The following is a 23318-nucleotide window of genomic DNA, read 5'->3' as shown; positions in this document are numbered from 1 at the left end:
TGATCAACCTACTTGGTTTATATCTGGACCATGTGTATCACCGGTGATACCATGCAGAGTATATTTTAAATGACCATTAATATAGTTGGTATATAAAATCGGGCAAACAGAGTATACCGATTATATATAAGTGAACCTGGTATAAGTGGGCATCAGGGGTGATTCATCTTAGTCAAGTTGCAAAAGTAATGAGAACATAGCAAGATTTGACGACTATTACTAAAACAATCACGCACTGTTTGCTGAATATTTTGTTATAAAAAGTTACAGAAAAAAAAGATATATTTTAACAGATAAAAAATAATATCTTACTGTCTTTTTTCAAAACATTCCAAACATAGGGCCGGAGCATTTGGGCAACTATTTAGTGCATGCTGTGAGGCCGCCGCGGTATGAAAAATTTTCTGATTCGATTTCTTTGTGGATTCCTGTTTAAAAATGTCCCCTTTAAACAAATCAGAAGGGTACCAGGCGAAAAATACGAAAACTATACTCTTCTAGTTCATTCATATATGTACCATGTGAATAACCGGTGATCACAAGCAAATCCCGCCTAAAAGGTATTCCGGTATGATATTTAAGATATCCCGAACGACACCTATGAATAGGAGAATACATTTATAACCGCAGTGTGCTTGGTACCAGACAGAAGTCTATGCAAATTTATGCCGGTATAACAGCGACTGAAGCTGATGTATCACCGGTGAGTCATATGGGAGCCAAAGCGTTCAAAGTCATATGGGAGCGTTTGTGGCGCCGACAGAAGTTGGATAGTGGTGCGCCGTGTGTGCACCGTTTGTGCGATTTGTTCCATGTTCTTGAAAACACGTACTAATATAACGAACGCGCAGCGCATCCACGGCTCGAACGGCGCGGCTCGCATATCTATACGTACCTTTACATAGACATATTATACCTTCTACGTTTACGTTTTATTGCTTCTAAACGTGTATTACTTTTTTATTGCTCCTGTTATTCTATTTCCGAGCTTTTCGTTGATCTGTATTTTTGTCTTTTGTCTATTCTTTTAGCTTCCATCACATCTATACATGGATATATCTACAGTAACTTATTCTCACCATCCTTAAATTATTGTAAATTCTAATAGTAGTCTTCAGATCCATTTCTTTTTTGTCTAAGATGATTTTATTTACTTTGATCGGGCTATATTATGGATTTAGTATCACACAATAACACCAGTCAATTACAGTACATAATATCATCAATATTTTCACCAGATTCTCGTTTTTCTGTGATACCTAACAAAGATATTACACCCAATATTACTTACACTATAATTAATTTAAGACTATTTCATCATCACCATTCTGGCTTTCCAGTGGTCCTATTCATCGCCTTCCTCCACCAAGTGCGTATTCCCATATTTCTCATGTCTTCATCGATGTTATTTATTTTATATTTGACAATACATACTTACAACTGTATAAGTACATACTTACAAACAAACTATATTATACTGATGAGATTGATTTGTTATTCTGCGTAATTCTCGTGCAAACTTCAAAAATTAGTAAAAAGAAAGAAAAGCGAAAAGTAACCATAAAATAATTTTAATTAAGCTCAAACCAAAATTCTTGGGTAGGAATGAAATTATTCAATGGAATATGAATCCTATACGAAAATAAAGTAGGGCAATTGTAGAAATATTAACCCTGTTCTCTAAAATGTTATGTTATAATATGTACTGTACAACTTTAATATTGAAAACCTTTAAGGCCGGTTTTCACGCTACGTTTTATTGTACGTTTTGCGGTTGACGCCGCGGTTAGCCGACGTTTGTATCGTACACATGAGAGCGGTTGACTGGCGGTCCCATTCCTCCCCTAGTCTTACAACCGCCTCGGTTTGACGACGGAGCGGTTGCATGTGTACGATTCCATTGTTCCTTGGCAACTTGAGCCGAGGCGCCGGCGCGGCGGTTGGGTTTTTCAGGTAAACCGCGACGTCGACGTTGGTAAACCCTCATGTGGACGAAGCTGTAAGCAGCAATACGTACGTCTTGTCGAATCGAAATGAAATTCAAGGTCGGATTGAAGAAGTGATGGAAGAAGCATCATTTTGTTAGAACTGATAGAACAAAACGAAACGTCTAGACTGATGTTCAGACAAGACGTCCTATCTTGACTTAGTTTACGAGTAGCTCCACTCCAGTTCGCTTCCTTTTCCCCCAAAAAACTAGCAATTAGAATTTATTATCAGCAATTCCCTGATAGACGACAACCAAGAAGAGAAACTGTTTAAAGTATACTAAAACGGTTATAACAGACTGCACTTAGATTATGAAAAAATCAGATCGAGCAAAAACTATTAAATGAATGAAATGAATTAATTGTAATCCTGAGTGTCACTGAGGATCTGCATATTAGTACGACCGTTCTCACAGTGTCTAGTCTGTTAAAACCGTTTTAGTATACTTTTAAAAGTTTCTCTTCTTGGTTGTCCTCTATCAGGGAATTGCTGATGACAGATTTTTATTGCTAGTACCACATTTTTGTTATATTCTCCTAGCATAAAAGCCATATTAATCAGTTCCTCATTAGAAAAATTCATATTAGTAATGGTAACAAAGCAACTGGAACTATAAAAATAGTTTATTCCTTCATATAATGTCAAATGTTTAAGCAAATTTAGTGTCATAGCCAACTAGGTAGTATGTTGTATGTTTTTATTAATATTTTACGCACCAACAACCTTAACTACGTAGGTATTGTGATTTTCGTCCAATATTAATAAATTAATAAACGATCAGTCCAGAATAATATGTATTTTTATCGACAAATTATTTTTGATTGAATATTTTCACGGCTACCTAATATAATTTCACGCAATTTTTGTTGCAATTAATGTTTGGCTTAAAGAATCACGAATAACTCGCGAATTAAAGTAATTAGGTATCTTCTTCTTCTTCAGGTGCCGTCCTCGTTCCGAAGTTTGGCTATCATCAAGGCTATGCGTATTTTTGATACCGTAGATCTAAATAATTGGCAGCTGCTGCACTTGTACCAATCTCTTAAATTCTTCAACCATGAATGTTTTCTTCTGCCAATGGATCTTTTACCTATTATTTTTCCCTGAATAATTAATTGTAGTAGCTGGTACTTTTGTCCCCTCATTATATGTCCCAAGTATTGCAGTTTGCGCTTTTTAATAGTAAGCGCAAGTTCTTTTTCTTTCTGCATCCTTCGCAACACTTCCATGTTTGTCACTCTCTCTGTCCACGATATTCTCAGTATCCTGCGGTACATCCACATCTCGAATGCTTCTATTTTCCTTGTATCGATCTTTTTCAGTGTCCAAGCTTCCATTCCATAGAAAAGAACTGACAGCACGTAACATCTCATGAGGCGAATTTTAAGATTTAAACTTAGCTCTCTTCCGCATAAAACTGTTTTCATTTTGGTAAAAGTAGCTCTAGCTTTTTCTATTCTGATCTTGATTTCTTCAGAGTTGTCGTTGTTTTCATTAATAACAGTTCCCAGGTAATTATATTTTCTAACACGCTCAATTCTTTGATCATGTACGGTTATGTCAGAAAAATTTTGTGGAGATTTCGACACCATCATTATTTTTGTTTTTTTGATGTTAAGTGATAAACCGAACTTTTCGCTGCATTCTACTATTCTGTTTATCAGTGTTCGGAGATCTTCCGGGGTGTCTGCTATTAATACTGTGTCATCAGCGTATCTCAAATTGTTTATTAAAATGCCATTTATTTTAACCCCTATATCTTGGTCAGCAAGGGCTCTGTTTATAATATCTTCTGAATATAAGTTAAACAAGGTTGGTGAAAGTATGCATCCCTGCCTTACGCCTTTTATGATCTCGAGTTCCTCGGTTGTTTCCCGTTCTACTCTAATATTCGCCTTCTGGTTATAGTAAATATTGAAGATAATTATGACGTCCCTTTTATCCAAGTTTTTCTCTACCAACAGTCTCATCAGGTGTTCGTGGCGAACTTTATCGAACGCCTTGTTGTAGTCAATAAAGCACATATATATATCCTGGTTAACATCCAGGCATCTTTGGCACATGATATTAAGTGCAAATAGTGCTTCCCTTGTTCCAAGCCCGTTTCGAAACCCGAACTGAGTATCACTGATGTCAGCGTCTAGTTTTTTGTGAATTCTTGTATGTATCACTTTAAGAAATACTTTTAGTGTGTGTCCCATTAAGCTTATTGTGCGATGGTCGGTGCACAGTTTTGCGTTTGTTTTCTTTGGAATAGTTACAAAAGTTGACAGAAGCCATTCCTTAGGTATTTCTCCTGTTTTATAAATGCAGTTAAAGAGGTCAACCAAAACATTTACTGTTTCATCTTCCACAAGCTTAAGAAGTTCCGATGGAAGTCCATCTGGACCCGGTGATTTGCCATTTTTCATTGTTTTTATAGCATACCAATTAGGTATAGGGAATGCTTAAGAAATAAAAACGTACCATAAAATATCACTTCATTACAGTACTAAATTACAGGGTGTTTCATTTAAGAAAATACTCATTCCGAGTTTAAACCAACCCTGTATACTAAATTAAATATTTCCAGAGTAAAATTACCAGAGATACAGCATGTTGAATATTCCTATCTTCGACTCGCTTTGCCGCATTTTCGCGCCAGCACGCTTGAGCCTAGTGAGAAACGTTCAATCAACAACTGTTTCCCTTCTCTTTTGCAGATTATTCCGCGATTCAAAAACATATTCCGGTGTGCAAAAAGAAGACTAGACATTTTGTGAGGTAACGCTGTCGAGAATGTCGAGATACCTATATGTGTTTTTATGCTTATTTTTTGTTGAACAATAATAAATAGGTACCTATGTTGATGTTCACCCTGTTGTTACAAGAATTTCGTTTTTTTAACTTCCGAGTGATACCAAGAACTCAAAAATCATTAAAAATAAAAAACTCAACATCTCGACTTCGAGAAACTCATAATCTAATAAAATCTTTTTAAATTTTTTGTTGAACATGATGTCCACTGTAAAATCCATTTTTTTTTGAGGTGTCTGTAGAAATTTGCCACAATTGGCTTACTTTTCATTTTTTGAATATTCTTTGAATTGTACTTAATATGCTTATTTAACCCGGGAGCAGTAGCGCCGTGAGAAAAAATCTCACATTTTATTCGTTTCCATGATAACTTGATGAAAAATGTTGCAACATTGCTTTCCACTTGTAAGTGCCTCGAGGAGAATCGTAGTAATGCGTGGATTTTTTTTATTTTTTTTTTTTGTGGAATTTATGGCTTTGGTGAGAACCAATTAGCTTTAAAATTGTTAGAAATAGATATTTTAACATAGCAAGTAAATAAAAGTATTATAAAATAGAAATTTGTTTTAAATTCGTATTTAAATTTGTATTGTGAGATTTTTTCTCTACGCGCGACTACGATGTAACTGAAGTGAGCGCGACTGCTCCCGGGTTAATTTAAAAATAAACGCTGTGTCTAGGTACACGCTAACTTGTTTGTACGCAAATAAAAAAGTTAGGTACAAGCGAGCTAAACGTCATCAAGTCAGTGACGTCACTATTTAGCGTGCACTGTGACTGGTTTTTTGGTACACGCTAACTTGAGCCGCGTGTATCTGTGGTAGGTACCGCGAGTGTCAGAGTGAGGTTAGAATTTGTCTAATCGCGTTGTGTTTACATTTTAATATTGATTAGTAAACACAGTAGTGTAGAAAAAAATTTAATCCCACATGCAAACCACCCGCAACATTTTTCCAAAATATAAAAAGTCGGTGTTCCAGTAATCATCTCTGATCAAAATTAAAATCGTATCTTGGTAACTTTTCGAGAAAACTGTGATTTTACATAATTCGTACATATTTATGTATAATTTCACCTTAGACCTTTTTATAACTATAATAAAAACACTGCAATAACCGCCCAAAATTAAAATAATAGGAAGACCTAAAGGTGCCGATCAAACCGTTATTGGATTAAAGATATCAATTTGGCATAATACACACAAAAGAGAAAAATCTAACGAACATACATGTTCCATTTTAAACATGTAGTATTAAGCCCTAAATAAAATCAGCTGTCTTTAAAAAAACTGTTAGGTTAGGTCCCCATTGAAAAAGGAAAACATTGTATAACGTGACTCCACATCGTCGTTCGCATACGATCGACCGGTGTTGCCACATAGTAAGTAACTGAATTAGACCTCATATAAGGCATGAAATGAATAAATAAACTATTAAAAGCTTAAAAGAATACGTACATGTAGACATTCGATAACAGATCGTGTTATAATAAGAACACTACTCGAGAGTCAAATGTGACTACTAGCATTATAATCGTACGTAATGTCCGGTTCCGTCTCCATTCACGTCTGTCGGCCCAGTCTCCTGGTCGTAAATCTCTCTCTGACGTTGTCTTTTGGACTCCATTAAGTCTATTTTTCCGGTCAAGTGGCTACCAATCCAATATTAACTTAGGTAGGCGATGGTCTGTCATTCTTTTTAGATGTCCGTACCAAATAAGTTTTGCGCATTATAATCAAAATGTCTAAATCTAAATAACTACTGATGGATAGAAATGTACTTATAGATCATCTGAATCCTACAAGAATACCAAAATCAACATTAAATGTTGCCCATATGATATAGGTAATAGATTAAAAAGCAAGATGTCCCTATTTGATATAATAGTTTATCCAAGTACATAATCTATAAATGTACCGCAAAAAAAATCGAGTTGGCTACTGATCGTCTTAAAGTGTAACAGAATTCAAATATCTATACTAAAATCACAATAAAGATACTAGAAATAAACAAACCAAGACACGCTGAATGTTACGAGGAGCACTCCCTAATCATTATTTACAATGTATAAATTTTGTAAATCATGATTTGGGAGTGCTCCTAGTAACATTCAACGTGCCTTGGTTTGTTTATTTCTAGTGAATCTTTATTGTGATTGTAGTATAGGTTCAAAACTAAACTGGAACAATACAATAAGCACAGAAATTAACACAGGGATATTACACCAGGGAAATAAGGCAAAAATATACCGTGTTCGGGACACTTGAGCAGCCAGGTTGCAAATGGGTTTTTTGGGTACTATATAGCTAATACATTATAAATACAAAAATGCCCGTCACAGTTTGGACGAGAAATTTAGTTATTAACAAATAAGGGTCAAAAATTCGAGTTTTTTCGTTTAAATCGCTACAGGTAAAAATAGGGTAATTAAATGTCTTGTATATTCAAATGGGAAATAAGCCACAATTTTACCTAAAAATGATTTTATTAACGTTTCGACGCCCAAGTCGGGTGTCGTTGTCAAAATACAAAATAATACTAAATAAACAAAAATGGTGTTGCTTAGTAAAAAATTCTTCTAATAATTTATTTAATCTGACTCATTTATATCGGCAATTCAGACACGTATTATACATTTTAAAGTAGACGACTTTAAAATGCGATTGCCAATATTGATGAGTTGCGTTCCTGGGACGACTTTACTAAAAGATAGTTCATTCGATTACATGAAATCAATCCCAACTCAAGAATATCCGCCACAAAAAATCATAGCATGTGATCTGTCTTTAAAAAGACAACCAAATGCAACGGTGGATATTCTTGAGTTGGGATTGATTTCATGTAATCGAATGAACTATCTTTTAGTAAAGTCGTCCCAGGAACGCAACTCATCAATATTGGCAATATCATTTTAAAGTCGTCTACTTTAAAATGTATAATACGTGTCTGAATTGCCGATATAAATGAGTCAGATTAAATAAATTATTAGAAGAATTTTTTACTAAGCAACACCATTTTTGTTTATTTAGTATTATTTTGTATTTTGACAACGACACCCGACTTGGGCGTCGAAACGTTAATAAAATCATTTTTAGGTAAAATTGTGGCTTATTTCCCATTTGAATATACTTGATTATAAAAATGCCACAAGAAAATAGCTTCAGAACAACATTAAATGTCTTATTTATAATATTTTTCTTTTACTAGATGAGCCAAGGTTTAAAATAGCGTTTTTTGAATTTTGGTCCGATTATTTGTTGCTTCGGATATTGCAAAATGAAACTAAAATTTCGAAAATAAAAAATTTGCTCTAACTTTTGCTAAAATAAATTTTAGGACTTTCATATTGCATGAAAAGTTGAGTCAAACAGTCCATACAATGCACAAAAAAATTTTAAGACGATGCGTCAATTAGTTTAAATTTTATTAAATTTGTTTATCTCAAAGAGCTTTTTTTTCTAAAAAAGAGCTAAAAATAATAATGATACAGCAATTATGTGAAAACAACATGAAAGAAGAATAGTCATATTATCAACGCTTTAAAAAAAATATTAAAAAGTCATTTTTATCACTCAGAAAACATTTTACTAAAAGAGAGTCATTTTTGGCTTATAAACAATTTGAATAACTTTGTTAATATTGACTGTAGGCTAAAACTACAATGGAATTTGAAAAGCTGGTATTTTTATACGAAATTTCGAAGAAAAACTTTTCACCTAGGTTAATTACGGTCAAAGTTAGCCACTTTTTTTATTTAATTGACGGCTACTTTGTTTATAACAATTAAGCAACCTAACTAGAGCCATTTTGAAGTTGAAGATATATAGGTTATGTGTAAAAGTTTGAGTAAACTTTGAAGCTCAACAGTGGTTAATAAAGCTTTAAAAATGGCGTCCGAACGGAATTAATTCGTGGTCGGCAGAGGGGAATTACTAAAATACGTGCGCTCAAAAAATGAAACTGATTCTGCAAACATATGCTGCGAATAATATCGCTGGAATTTGTTGATGGATTTCGATCATAATTTTTTAAATTTGTATGCACTCGTAGTCTTATAGAGTACGTTATGTACACACAACCCCACCTAACATTACAAAATGTTAAGGGGAACTCCCCTTATCACTCAGGGATATGAAAAAGAGATTAGGACCGATTCTAAGACCTACCGAATATACATAATATATAATTTCATAAAAATCGGTCAAGCGGTCTCGGAGGAGTACGGAAACTAACACTGTGACAGGAGAATTTTATAGATGTAAATATATGATGGCTATTAACAAATAGGGGTTGGTGATAGAAGAGTGAAAATTAAGGGTTGTATGTATTACATCATATAAAATTAAGGTAGATAATTTTGTCCAAAAAAATAAAAAAAAATGTCAGGGGGCAACCCCCTTATAACTTATGGGTATAAAAAATAGATTAAAATCTCTTCAACGTCCTACAAGATAAACGTGTAAAATTTTATAAAAATCGGCCAAGCCGTTTCGGAGTAGTATGGTAACTAACACTGCTACAGGAGAATTTGATGTATATAGAAGTAACTGCGAATTAAATAATAAAAGTGGCTAAGTTTGAACCTAATTAACCTAGGCAAAAAGTTTTTTTCTGAAAATTCGTATAAAAATACCAGCTTTTGAAATCCTAAAGTAGATTTACACTATAGTCAATATTAACAAAGTTATTAAAATTGTTTAGAAGCCAAAAATGACTCTATTTTACTAAACTTTTTTCGGAGTGATAAAAACGACTTTATAATGATTTTTTTCAATACTTTAAAAATATATAAACTATTATTGTTGAATGTGGTTTCCACAGAACTGCTATGTCATTATTATTTTCTGAACAATAACATTGCGAAAGAAAAGCTCTTTGCGATAAACAAATTGAATAAAATTTAAACTAATTGACAAATCGTCTTAAAATTTTTTGTGCATTATATGGAATGTTTGACTCAACTTTTCGTGCAATATGAAAGTCTTAAGGCCATTTTTGCAAAAGTTATAGCACATTTTTAATTTTTGAAATTTTAGTCTTATTTTGCACTTTCCCAAACAAAAAAGAATTGGACCAAAATTCAAAAAGTGCCATTTAAAACCTTGGCTCATCTACAAAAAGAAGAATATTATAAATGAGATATTTAATTACCCTATTTTTACCTGGAGCGATTTAATCGAAAAAACTGCCATTTTTGATCCTTATTTGTTAATTTTTACCTGGAGCGATTTAAACGAAAAAACTGCCATTTTTGACCCTTATTTGTTAATAACTAAGTTTCTCGTCCGAACTGTGACGGGCATTTTTTTATTTATAATGTATTAGGTATACAGTACCCAAAAAATCCATTTGCAACCTGGCTGCTCAAGTGTCCCGACAAAAACCTTATTTCTCTGGACTATATACATATTTAGTAAATACATATTTTTGATTTGAAAGAAATTTTTGGCAACAAGTATATTCACAAAAAGTGTGAAACTACTTCGTTCAAGTATTACGAAACAAAGGTTGGGGGTGGGGGCAAAAATCCTCAAAAATTGCGTTACGCAATAGTTAAACTCCCATAATAGTGCATTACGTGGGGGGGGGGGGGAGTTAAAAATCGCGTTATGTAATACTTGAACGCTCCCTTATATATAAAACTCTAAATGCTTCAGCAACATGAATGATTACAAAAAGCAGGAAGTGCTTCTATGAGATACTCTTCAGGGGCCTCCATCGAGACGTAATCATTGAAACATGCTCTTTTTAGGTAATTTGAGACATACACCTTTTTCAATTTACCTATGAATATGTAATTTAATTTAAAATGTGGGGCGTATGTATAATTAATAAAAACGACGATTTTGCAACTTAAAACGGAACAATCCCGTTTTTACGGGACGTTTGGTCACCTTAACTCTATGATGAAGTTCCTGATTTGAACATAACATATTAGGCACAAGAGTAAAAAAATGTAGCACAGGTTCCACTCTACACTTCTACAGTGACCCTACATTATCCAATCCATCAAAACAGGCTAGGATCGATAGGCCATGTAGGGAGAATAAATGTGGCAGAACCTACAAAACACATATAACAAAAGACCACATGGACACATAGCAAGATTTATAGATCGAGTCATTTTTAAACAAAAAAGTGCATGGAATTGGAAGTGAACTAATTCTAGTTCCAAACTAGGAATAACCAAAAGTAGTAGTTACAAATATATATGTACTGGCATCAAGTGGCAAGAGTAAAGGTTGAACAAGAACTGTCGGATAAAATAAATATACAAAGAAGAGTAAAACAAGGCTGTATTGCTGTGTACTACCGCCTTAACTCTGTAACTTGTATTCAGAAGAAATATTTAAGGAAGACTTAATGGAGACAACAGAAGGTATTATTGTGAATATATTAACCGTGAACAATATTAGATATGCCGACAATACCTTGGTGCTGGCTAATTGAGGAGATCTTCAAAGTCTAATGAACAAAATAAAACAAACCTGTAATCAGTATGGATTAAAACTAAATATATGATAGTTATTAAACAAAATCATATACAGGATGGCGGTTTAAAAGTCGGAGATGTCATACTGGACAGAGTAGAGAAACTCATGTATCTCGGCAATAGTATCAATGAGAGCTGGGATCCAACAACAGAAATTAAAAGCGGAATAAAACAAGCCCGAGCTGCCTTTGTAAAAATGAGAAACGTACTTTGCAGTCACGATCTTAGTATTGACCTTCGCATTCGAATAACATATTCCTATATCTTTCCTGTTCTATTGCATGGCGTGGACTAAATGAGGCTATGCTTAAACACTTGGAAGCCTTTGATATGTGGGTATACAGACGAATACTAAGAATAAGCTGGGTCGATAGAGTTAGAAATGAGGAGGTCCTTAGACGGCCAAACCGAACAACACAACTGGTCAACAAGGGCGGGGCCATGACCCCCTCCGAGAATTAAAAAAAAATGAAATTTAAATATTTGCAGTTCAAATGTTTTTAGTTTCAAACACATATATATGTAAAAAAACAGGGGATAAATATGTCTTCTGAATTAGAATTGAACAAAAGCAATAACGGAAGCTTCAAGAATGACATATTTTGTAAATCAAAATGTTGATAATTTTACAAAGTGCCAATTGTTAGATCGACCTTGGCAGCCATCAAAATCGTATGAATTTGCATATTCTGTACACAAAAAGAATAAAAAAGAAATGAAGAGTTATACTTGGGTCACCAGTACTTAGAATAAAGTTGGTTGGTACTTTCGCACATTCGAAAGGAATTGTTTTGCAAGTTTTGCGTTTTATTTTTCTACTGAGAAATGTAGTCACAATAAAGGGATGATAGCCCAAAGCCTTGTCACAAAACCTTTAACATTTTTCGCCAAACTCATGGGCAAAGACGGAGCCATACAAACCCATGAAAAAACATCATACCACAAGGAGTGCGTTCAGGTTTGGCTGGATTTTCCACAAAGTTATCTCAACCCGCAAAAGTCAGTCATTAACCAGTTAGACTCTCACAGGTCTACACAGATACCAGAAAATAGAGAAAGACTACGATTAATAGTAGAGTTTATAGTGTTCTTAGGTCGACAAAATATTCCTCTAAAAGGCCATCGTAATGATGGCCTTCTGCTTCCGGACGAAGATGCTGGACCTAGCAATGAGGGGAATTGTTAAGATTTAAAATCGCATTAGGAGATAAGACACCTAAACAGCACCTATCCACAGCATCTTCCCGAGCAACATACATTACTAGCACTAGCCAAAATCAATTGATAACATGTGGTGAAGAAATAATTGAACAAATAATGAATTAGAGTCAAAGTGCAAATTATTACTCTGCCATATTTGATGAAACGACCGACGTATCCCACGTGGAACAGCTTTTTCTAAATTTGAGATACATTTACAATAACAACATTCATGAAGAGTTTGTCAAGTTCATTGACGCTTATGAGAACATAAAAATAATTCGTGAACATCAAGAAAGATGGAAACAATGCCTGACAGGAGAAGCATTGGGAAAAATTGAATGTGTTGAAAGAACTGCCCTTGGATCCGAAGGAATGTGTAGGAATCGGTACTGACTTTATTAACGATAAGTTTTGAATTTTTTTATGTCACTCAAAAGTGTGTGAAAAGTACCTTAAAACTCACCACTGTAACCCTAATTTTTAAAAATTACCCCCAGACCCCCTGGTACCCCTCCCCAAAAAAAGTTCATGGCCCCTCTCGAAAATCGGTCCAGGATCCGCCCTTGCTGGTCAATATAATAAAGAGACTCAATTGGAATAATTTAGTCACATTAGAAGTCGTAGAAGAATGTCGTGGATGCGGAATTTGAGAGAGTGGTTTGGCTGCACCACTAATGAACTTTTTAGGTCAGCTGTAAACAAAGTCAGGGTAGCCTTGATGATTTCCAATCTCCGATAGGAGTGGCACAAGAAGAAGAAGAAGTCACATTATGAGACAAATTTGAATACAAATATGAACTTTTACATCTGATCATTCAGGGAAAGATCCAAGGTAGACGTGGTCCTGGTAGAAGAAGAGCATCATGGCTGAAAAATCTAAGACAATGGTACGGAAAATCGACTTTGCTTTGGTGTCTAGTTTTATCTCATTAGATTTCCATATATTATTTAACATATAGTATGCTGTCTGTGCTTTGCCAATTTGTGTTTGAATATCCTCCTCTGCTCCTCCTGTCGTGTTCAGTATGCTTCCTTGATAACTAACTCTTTCCACTGATTTCAGCTCTTGGTTTTCTATTTGTATGCCCATTTCTCTTGGTGTGTTAATCTTCATTAATTCAGTTTTACTCATGTTTATCTCCAAAAACGTATCTTTTACGGTTTTAAATTATTTTATCAAAAAGTTTGCATTATAACAAGAAAAATGAGAGACCTTGTGCGATAAAATCGGTTCACCGGTGTCAGAGATATATAACTCCTCAAATATAGCGCCATTTCTGACCCTTTCGAAGCTACAAAATAGCTGTAGGCTACTTTTTTAAGGTCCAATAATATACCAAAATTTGGTAAATATCCACAAACCACCCCCCACAAAAGTGGTCGAAAATTAAAAATATTGCTCATAAGTAAATAAATTTTATTTTTTTCCGCAATAATACTAATGCATCCTGTTCTGAATTTTACCGTATTTGAGTAATACTATCATCTACTCACTACTGTATACTAAATCTAACGGTTTAAAGAGTAAAAATTATGAGATGAAATAATTTTGTATTTACTATACACGAAAAATAGAATGAAGCGGCAACGGCGATAGTTCAATGTAGATTGAGACATCGCAGGGGTTGAACTTTGGGTTCCGGAAACATAAGGACCAAGAGAGTAGGGGTACAGGTACGGTCTCACAGCTAGGCGCAGTACGTGGTGGGGTGAGGGGGACAGGTAACTTTAGCCGCTAAGCTAGCCGAGGACCACACACGCTGCCTACCCGGTGGTCCTACCAAGGCTAACGTAATACCGGCGCATCGCCCACAGACCGAATATCAGGACTGGCTCCAAAATCATCTGTCACACCTGATTAAAGACTTCGCATTAGGCCAGCCGAAAATACTCGTCTACGAACTCTCCACACTTTTCAGGATTAGTACCTGAACTTAAACCCCACAAGACGATATTTGATTTTCGACATAAAAGGGTGGTGCAACTTTTGTCAATTATCGATTCATTGTTTTTTTACTATTGTTGATTTATGACTAATCGTATTATGCTCCTAGTGTAGATTTATTTTCGTTTTACCATTTCCCTAAATGCTGTAGAGACTGTATTGTATAGCGTGTTACGTACACCAACAATATCAAAGCACTTTCTTATGTTAAATTCTGCATGTTTTTTACAATTCTGAAGTTAACGAATATATAAAAACATTGTTATGTAACATGACTGTATAAAAATAATATGACTACCCCGACAAACGTCAAACACGTTTTAAACGGGGTATTATACCATTAATGGAAAATGTTTTTTTTGTTTCAATTTGTCATATTTTATTATCATTAAAAGGACAGTTCGGGCAGGGATAAATACATTTTCTTTAATTGTATTCCATTATCGTCGACTTATTGTCGCATTTTTATTAAATTTTAATGAGTTAACTATTAGTCTAAGAGCTAGTGAACCCTCCGACTAACGGTCGTCCTGTAAGGCTAGAAATTTGTCTAGTGATAATTCATAGCACACCAAGGCTAAAAACCATGACCTGGCAGGCATCAGCCCTGCACGTGTATCTACCAGGTGAATCGAAAAGTGCAAATTTAGGGGGTAAAATAAACTTTCTCCTGTAAAGTTTAAATTTAAGTATGTGTTTGAGTAAGTCATTTAGAAGAAATGTGTACAATGACAGGCGATTCTGAAAAGCATAAGACCTTGCCAGGCGAGGGGAAAGATTAGGGGTTTTTCCTAAAATTATCTTTTTTGCATCGAACAAAGTTTTTTTTAGATTTAATCATTCCAAACAGAAAAAGTCTTTAGTGACTTTTATCTTAGGTTAATAGTTTTTGTTATATAAGCGATTAAAAATTTTGAAAATTGCGAAATCGGCCATTTTTAACCCTAAATCGGACATTTAACTAAAAATTTCAATGTTGCCAAGGCAGGTAGATATTCTTTAAACATTGATTGATGAAATCCTGAAGAGTTTTTTGCAATACAATATCGAAAACCCCTTTGTTTTTTAATTGCTAATCAAGCGGGCGCGACACTAGTATAAAAATGAGGACGTTTGAGTTTGCATAAATTCATTATCTCGAGAATGGGCAAATTTGATTTTTATTTTTAAATTAGGACTTTTTGGCATATATATAATACTAGTGACGTCATCCATCTGGGCGTGATGACGTAATCCATGATTTTCTTAAATGGGAGTAGGGGTTGTGTGATTGCTCATTTGAAAGGTTATTTAATTCTCTATTCAGTAATACAAACATTAACATAATTATTTTTAGTAAATTAATTTAGACAAAATGAAGAAAAATTTTTTTTGTACACCCTGTATAAATAATTATGTTAATGTTTATATTACTAAATAGAGAATTAAATAACCTTTCAAATAAGCTATCACACAACCCCTACTCTCATTTAAAAAAATCATCGATTACGTCATCACACCCAGATGGATGACGTCACTAGTATTATATATATGCCAAAAAGTCCTAATTTAAAAATAAAAATCGACCTGTCTGAGGATTTCTCTTCAAATTTGCCCATTCTCGAGATAATGAATTTATGCAAACTCAAACGTCCTCACTTATACTACAGTGTCGCTCCCGCTTGATTAGCAATTAAAAAACAAAGGGATTTTCGATATTGTATTGCAAAAAAACTCTTCGGGATTTCATCAATCAATGTTTAAAGAATATCTACTTACCTTGGCAACATTGAAATTTTTAGTTAAATGCCCGATTTCGCAATTTTCAAAATTTTTAATCGCTTATATAACAAAAACTATTAACAAGAGAAAAATAACCAAATACCTTTTCTGTTTGGAATGATTCAAAAAAGCTAAAAAAACTTTGTTCGATGCAAAAAGAATAATTTTAGGAAAAACCTAATCTTTCCCCTCGCCTGGCAAGGACTTATGCTCTTCAGAATCGCTTGTCATTGTACACATTTCTTCTAAATGACTTACTCAAACACATACTTAAATTTAAACTTTACAGGAGAAAGTTTATTTTACCCCCTTTTGCACTTTTCGATTCACCTGGTAGATACACGTGCAGGGCTGATGCCTGCCAGGTCATGGTTTTTAGCCTTGGTGTACTATGAATTATCACTAGACAAATTTCTAGCCTTACAGGACGACCGTTAGTCGGAGGGTTCACTAGCTCTTAGACTATATGTGATTTAACGGTCATTTGACCAGTTTCGCAGTTTCTGTGGGTAGTTTCAACTACGATGACTTAGACTACTTAGAGTGTACACGTACATTGATGATGGTCTGATATAACCGAAAACGTTCGTTCTATAATGTTTTTACTAATCCAATTTGGATATTTTTTAATAAAATTTATATAAATAGGTACCATTTTTAATAAATAGGTACCATTTACACTGGGAGTATTTTACTTTACTGGGAAATTTACTTTTTCAGTAAATTTAAAAAATATTTTATATAGTTAATTCGTTATTAATTGCTCTACATAAATACTTGGTTTCAATTGTTCCTTTATATAATTACTTATTTCCTACATACCTATTATCTATTGTTATAGCATTTTCTGGTAATGTCTCGTTGAGATGCTGTTACAATACAAGTTGAGTTATATTTTAGATAAGTGATTTGACTAGTAGTAAAATAAAATAGAGTTAATTTCATCATCGGATGAAAATAAAATGAAAGAACGTTTACAATGTATGTTTTCGGAAAATCGTCCTATAGATTCTTTTATACATGTATGTAAATGCCTCCTTCAAAATATATTAAACATAATCACAAAGGCCGAATTTGAATAACATATAGCATGCATTCCACGTTTTTGCATGTATTTTGACTGGCCTACTTCCTTATGTTAAGAGGTTGCTTAAGGCTAGTTTTGGTATTTCTAAACAGATTTCCTATGTCTTCACCTTCTTATTATGCTTTTAACAAAATGTTCGTATGTAATTACAAAATAGCAATCGAATGTCTTTGGCGACTCGAAATGTACAAACAAGGCAGAATGGATTAATTCCATATAATAATCGTTTAAATTCGAATTTGATAATTAATTTGTTACCGGTTATTATCCTGTGGGAGTTTTTTGTCAGTTCTTCTATCAGGCGCGGCCCCCTGCGAATGGGGGATACTTTCTGGGTATTCGTAGCGCCAATACCCAGAGAGTAGCAGGGATACTTGACGTGGAACAAAAACTGACACCTGGCAGTAGGTATACAATGCACACCCATGAGAATGGAGATTATAAGAATAATTTATGTTTAGGATCGCTGCCTGGGGATCGCCAGGGCACGTCTGGAGCCGGCGCTGGACGTAACAGTTATTATTATTATTATATTATTATTATTATTATACCGATTTTTAAAAACATCTAGTTGGAGGCAAACCAATAAAACATTGAAATTAAAGAGTAGTCAGACTCAGACATGAATGTGTTCAGACTATCCTTGAGAGCATACAAAAGGGGGTAGAATTAGAAATTATGATGTCAGATATGGTATGGTATGGTCCCTCTTTTACTGTGGTATGGCAATGGGCCTCTCATTAATAACTGATAATGAGAACAAAAACAAACAGCTTATATGGTACGGACATTTACAAAGGTTGGACGAAAATAGTTTGCCCAACTTTACCATGCAGTGGATACCCGCCAAATTCTACGACGAGAAATTAGAAAACAGGAAAATAGGGGATAATTAAAGCAATGAATGTTACAAAAAAAATACAATGAAGAATCCACTCATAAGACAACGCGTGACAGAAGAAATCAATAATCGATTAATGAATGAAAGGACAAACTCCGCAAAATAATGAAACGGATACAAAATGGTTATTAATAAAGACAGAAATAGATAAAAGTCAAAACTCTCCTCCATTTGCTCTATCCCTAAAAATTCAAATGCTATAGATTGCAGTGAATACAGAACAATATCATTAATAAGTCATATCCTCACATTATTCTTGAAAATAAAACATGCCCTATAAATAAAAAACTGGAAGAAGGAATAGCTTATAGTCAGTTTGGGTTCAGAAACGGACAGGGAACCAGAAGGCATTATTTGCTTTTAACGTGATAGCTCAAACCTGCATATATATGAATGTGGATGTGCATGTTTGTTATGTTGATTGTGAAAAAGCATTAGACAAAATAACACATGAAAAATTAGACCAAATTCTGAAGACAAAAACCATAGACAAAAGGGATTTACGAATAATAACAAACCTTACTGGAATCAAAGAGCACAAATTGTAATAGATAACGAACCCAGTCCAGAAATTGAAATCGGATGGGAAAAGTTACGGAAGTCGTCAGAACAGTTAATAAACTTAAATATTTTGGCCATGTTATGCGACACCCAGAGATATAATGTACTCCATTTAATAATACAAGATCTGTGTCTGTATATCCTGACAAGGCAAGGTAGACGAAAGAAGTGGACCAGGTCGAAGAAGAACGTCATGGCTTAGAAACCTGAGAGAATGGTTTAACATTTAACAGATCCTCTGCATCCCTTTTACCTAAGAGCTGCCTTCAACAAAATTTATATAGCCAATTTTATAGCCAACGCTCGATAATCGAGCACAGCACATGAAGAAGAAGAGGAGTTAGGTAGGGATGTATTGTCTCCATTATTATTCAATGTATAGTGAATCAATTTTTAAAGAACCATTACTATCTGAAAGTGAAGGAATAATGATTATCGGAAGAACTAAATATTAACAACATGATATGCAGATGACACCGTGATTATGGTATTTAAAGCTCTGCTGAACAACTCCATCTACTACTAAATAAGACAAGCAGTTTCTGTGAAAAATATGGACTAAAAATGAATATAAAAAAAAACTAAATAAAATATGATAATAACAAAAGAAAACAAATATACAAACATACTCCTGGGAACCTGGATTACCGAAATAAGGGGCCAGATAGAAATAGCAAGAAATACGTTCGTAAAAATGAAAAAATCCTCTGCAATAAAGACCTTGGATTTAACTGAGAGTAAGAGCTCTGAGATGTTACACGTTTTCCACATACAATACTACAGTATGGACTTAAAAGCTGGAGACTGAAGCAAGAACACATAAATATGCTACAGTCGTTTCAAATGTGGTGTTACAGAAAGATACTTAGAATAGCAAGGACGCAGAAGAAAACGAACACGGAAGTATTGCGAGAAATGGGCAAAGAATACGAAATAATAAACACAATAAAAATAAGAAAGATGCAATATCTGGGACACGTAATGAGGTGATAGCGATATGAAATCCTAAGATTGATAATACAGGAAAAGATAAGAGGAGGAAGGAGTATGGGAAGATGGAGAGTGTATGGTTGAACAATTTAATGGACTGGTTTAAATTTAAATATAACTCTAGAGCAGCGGCAGTGGAGAAGTACACATGGGCGCCCATATAAAAATTTTCAGGGGGGCAGACGTGAAGATTTTGCGCATTACATTTTGTACACTATGGACAACAATATATAGTTTAAAGCACCCGAAAAGCTAGGAGGGGCCACGCCCCCCTGCCCATGGGTATGGGCGCCTATGGAAGTACATGCATTAAAATGTATTTTAGAAAATAGCTGGAAATAAATAGATAGGGTTGACAATACAGCAGTGAAGCAATGATTAAATCAACAAGTGTTTATAAAATGGAAGGTTGTTGCGAACGTACATATATTATAAAGAAAATTGTTATTTTTTATTTTTAGTATTATTGTAAATAGTTTTAGAAAATGCAGCAGAACACCAACAAATTCAGAGGAAGAATGTTTAACTACTATGTACTTAAGGTAAAAACAAATTCAAAGGGTTTACAAGTCCATGGAGACAGAAAAATGTAAAATATGTTATTATCTTCACAGCTATGTATAGAGGTATTATATTTTTTATCCATAATGTTCTATGAGATAACATGAATATGTATATAGTGTTACAAAGTCACTCATATTATTATAGCCACTTTACATGATGCCAGTGGCGCACCCAGGGGGGTTTTGGGGGTTAAAACCCCCTCCCGGGGCATGTAAAAAATATATAAAGAATAGTAGGAAAATGTAATTTGTCTTTCACAACCAATACAAAAAAATTTCTGTGCCCAAGCTAACCCCCCCCCCCCCCAGAGCAAAATTCTCGGTGCACCACTGCATGATGCAAGTAATTGCGAAATTAATTGCACAATTTCTTGCGCAAGAACTTGTGCAATAAGTTGCAACTAGGTAACTTTCTGCAATAAAGTGATTACACGGTGCAACAATTGCATAAACTGACAACTGACATGAAATGAACAGAAATTTCTTAGACAGTTAACAGAGAAGAAACTCTCAAATCAAAAGTATTATTTGATTTAACCTTAACCTGCTTTTATTTCAGTTTTTATTTACACTTGTTCCATTTCCTTCTCAGCCGCCTTTTTTTATAATTACCATAATACTTTTAAATTGTTACTTAAATAAAGGATAAAAATTCACTTTATATTGATTATTTAATATTTTATTGTACTTTCATCGTTACTGTTAATTATTACAATCTTAATTAAAATAAAATTGGAAAACAATCAAAAACTTGGGAGGATGGCAGAATGTCAATGTCACCAGAAGTTGACAGAAAAGTAAAAAACACAAACAGTGAAGCCTTAAAACCAAAAGTTACTAAAAATATAACCAAATTGTAGAAAAAATTGCATGAAAAATAGCGCAGGTTCTATTTAGCTGCAATTTTTCTGTGCAATTTTTGTATGACACCATGCAATTTCTATTGCTGCAAAAACTTGTGCAATAAATTTCGCAGTTACTTGCATCGAGTAAAGTAGCTATTAATCATGGGAATAAAAATTTTCTTTGCTGAATTTAAAACAAAAGTCCAAATTAAATAATTTTGGTTGTTTAAACTATGATAAGTAGCACGAGAAGGTTAAACCTAATTTTTAATAAAAGATTGGGAATTTTTAAAATCTCCAATGAAAATAAAATTACAAATAGGTGTAAAAACACAAAAGTATGTACTGTGATAAAGGAATAATGAGATTGATGTCTAAATGTATAAAGAAAACCACATAGATAGATACATTTAGGAGCACCCCTATGCTTAGTATTAACAGAACAGATAATTATTAAAAACGAGTGAGGGATACAATTGAATAATATCATATAATAAAAGAAACTATAAACAAAACCAAAATATAAGAAACAAAAATAAAATCGTTTAATTCTTTTCGATGCATAAAAATTGTAGATGTGGTTTAATTAACAAAAGTTCAAAACCTAGAAGTAGGAAAGAGAAGGGTTACAGAAAAAACTAAACGTCTCAATATTTTACTTTCTCTAGTAGACGTAAGCTATACGAAAATTGTATGAAATTATTGCTTCCCATACGGGCCCACTCACATTTTAAGAACAAAAAATAATTTCACCTAACATTATAATATACATATTGATGTGAAATATTGTTTTAGATATTTGGTCGATCTCGGATGAACAATTTTTAGTTTTGAATCGAACTTTATAGTCCAAACGGCACTGAATTGCTTCTGTGAACACATGATGAATAAATTCAACCGGAAACTAGAGCTATTGGAAATGTTTTCAGTCATGATTTTTAAAACGTGAATCAAATAATGTACTTTCACCATTATCCTGTTTTATTAATGTAGATTTTGTTTGGAAGTAAATTACGTTAGGCTGAAGGTCCTTTTCGTACTTAATACATAACAAAACTAAAGAAAAAATAATAGATTTTACTGTTGAAGTAAAAGTGGTATACTGGTAGAATGATTGTGTTTAGTATATTTAAGTAAATTCTATGCATGAGATCGGGCTACATAACAAGTTTTTGACTCAATTTTAAGTTAGATTCAGTTTGTTTGGGGTGAGTTGAATGGATATTTGTTATGATTTTGAGGTTGTTTTGGGATTTGATAGAGTGATATATCGTTAATGATTACCTGGTCCAATTGTCCTAAGGCGATATCTGCGTCTACCCATCCTGTTCTGGTGTAAATATCTGACTCGTGCCTCTGTGTAGACTCCGTCGTTGAGTCCGATGGCGCCATTGAGGCCATCCTCGACGGACACACGATTCCAGCGGTAGCACTCAGGCCCACTCATCGGCAATTCTTACACTGCACATCTGACCCTCTGGAGGCACCATGCACTGGCACTAAGCAGTTCCCGAAATCTGTAACTCCCGACTAGGAAACAAACTACTTCGACAGTTCCGTTGCTGTATGCTAAACATGCTTTCGAAAGTAAACAACTGATCACGTTAGTTGTGACAAACGACATGCGATCTGTAACCTCCCGGTTTCGCTCGCACACTGTAAATGTAATGAAGTTTAGTCAGTCTTGTATCGTTGCTTTGATTCTGATTCTTCGGCGAGCCGGAGCGACTGAGACCGAAGCTGGACCACCCACATTTCTCTTTAGATGTAAATATTCCAAATCATATTACTTATGTTTTTTGTCACCATCTCTATGTATGTCTTCACGAGAATAGATTTCTTGATAAAGTCATCTTTTATGTGTTAGACGGAAAATAATTCTTTGTAATCAGGGTATCTTGACTTAGAAAGGGCATCATTGATACAGGGCGTTCAAAATTAGGTGCGACAGCTTCTTTAATATTTTAAAGAAAAGAAATCTCGGACAAAGCTTTCATCTTTCATTCTTTGACTTTTTCCTACAAAATGAAAAGAATTTGCCAATGGAAAAGTGTATTGGATATTATCTTTTAATCAACTTTATAACACAAATTTTATGTCTTATTTTTTGAACACATCTCGCACAATTAATAATATTTTAGGGTTGTTATAATAAAAACAGCGAAAATTAGGATCTAAAAGATAA

At 34.1% G+C, this 23318-nt stretch overlaps 1 protein-coding gene across 1 annotated transcript in view; it reads right to left on the bottom strand.

Annotated features, from left to right (window-relative positions):
• The window catches only part of LOC114339544 (protein patched), a 195185-nt gene extending 172384 nt beyond the window's left edge, over positions 1-22801 (bottom strand). The window contains exon 1 of the mRNA XM_028290197.2: positions 22418-22801. Within this exon, the coding sequence (XP_028145998.1) occupies positions 22418-22534 (117 nt within the window). The 5' untranslated portion in view covers positions 22535-22801. The remainder of the gene's footprint in view (positions 1-22417) is intronic.
• Positions 22802-23318: the final 517 nt, after the last annotated feature.

The sequence above is a fragment of the Diabrotica virgifera genome, chromosome 10 (assembly GCF_917563875.1).
Source record: "Diabrotica virgifera virgifera chromosome 10, PGI_DIABVI_V3a".
In the NCBI taxonomy this organism is placed as follows: Eukaryota; Metazoa; Arthropoda; class Insecta; order Coleoptera; family Chrysomelidae; genus Diabrotica; species Diabrotica virgifera.
The sequence above is the reverse complement of the archived record's forward strand: the minus strand, read 5'-3'. Positions and strand labels throughout refer to the sequence as shown.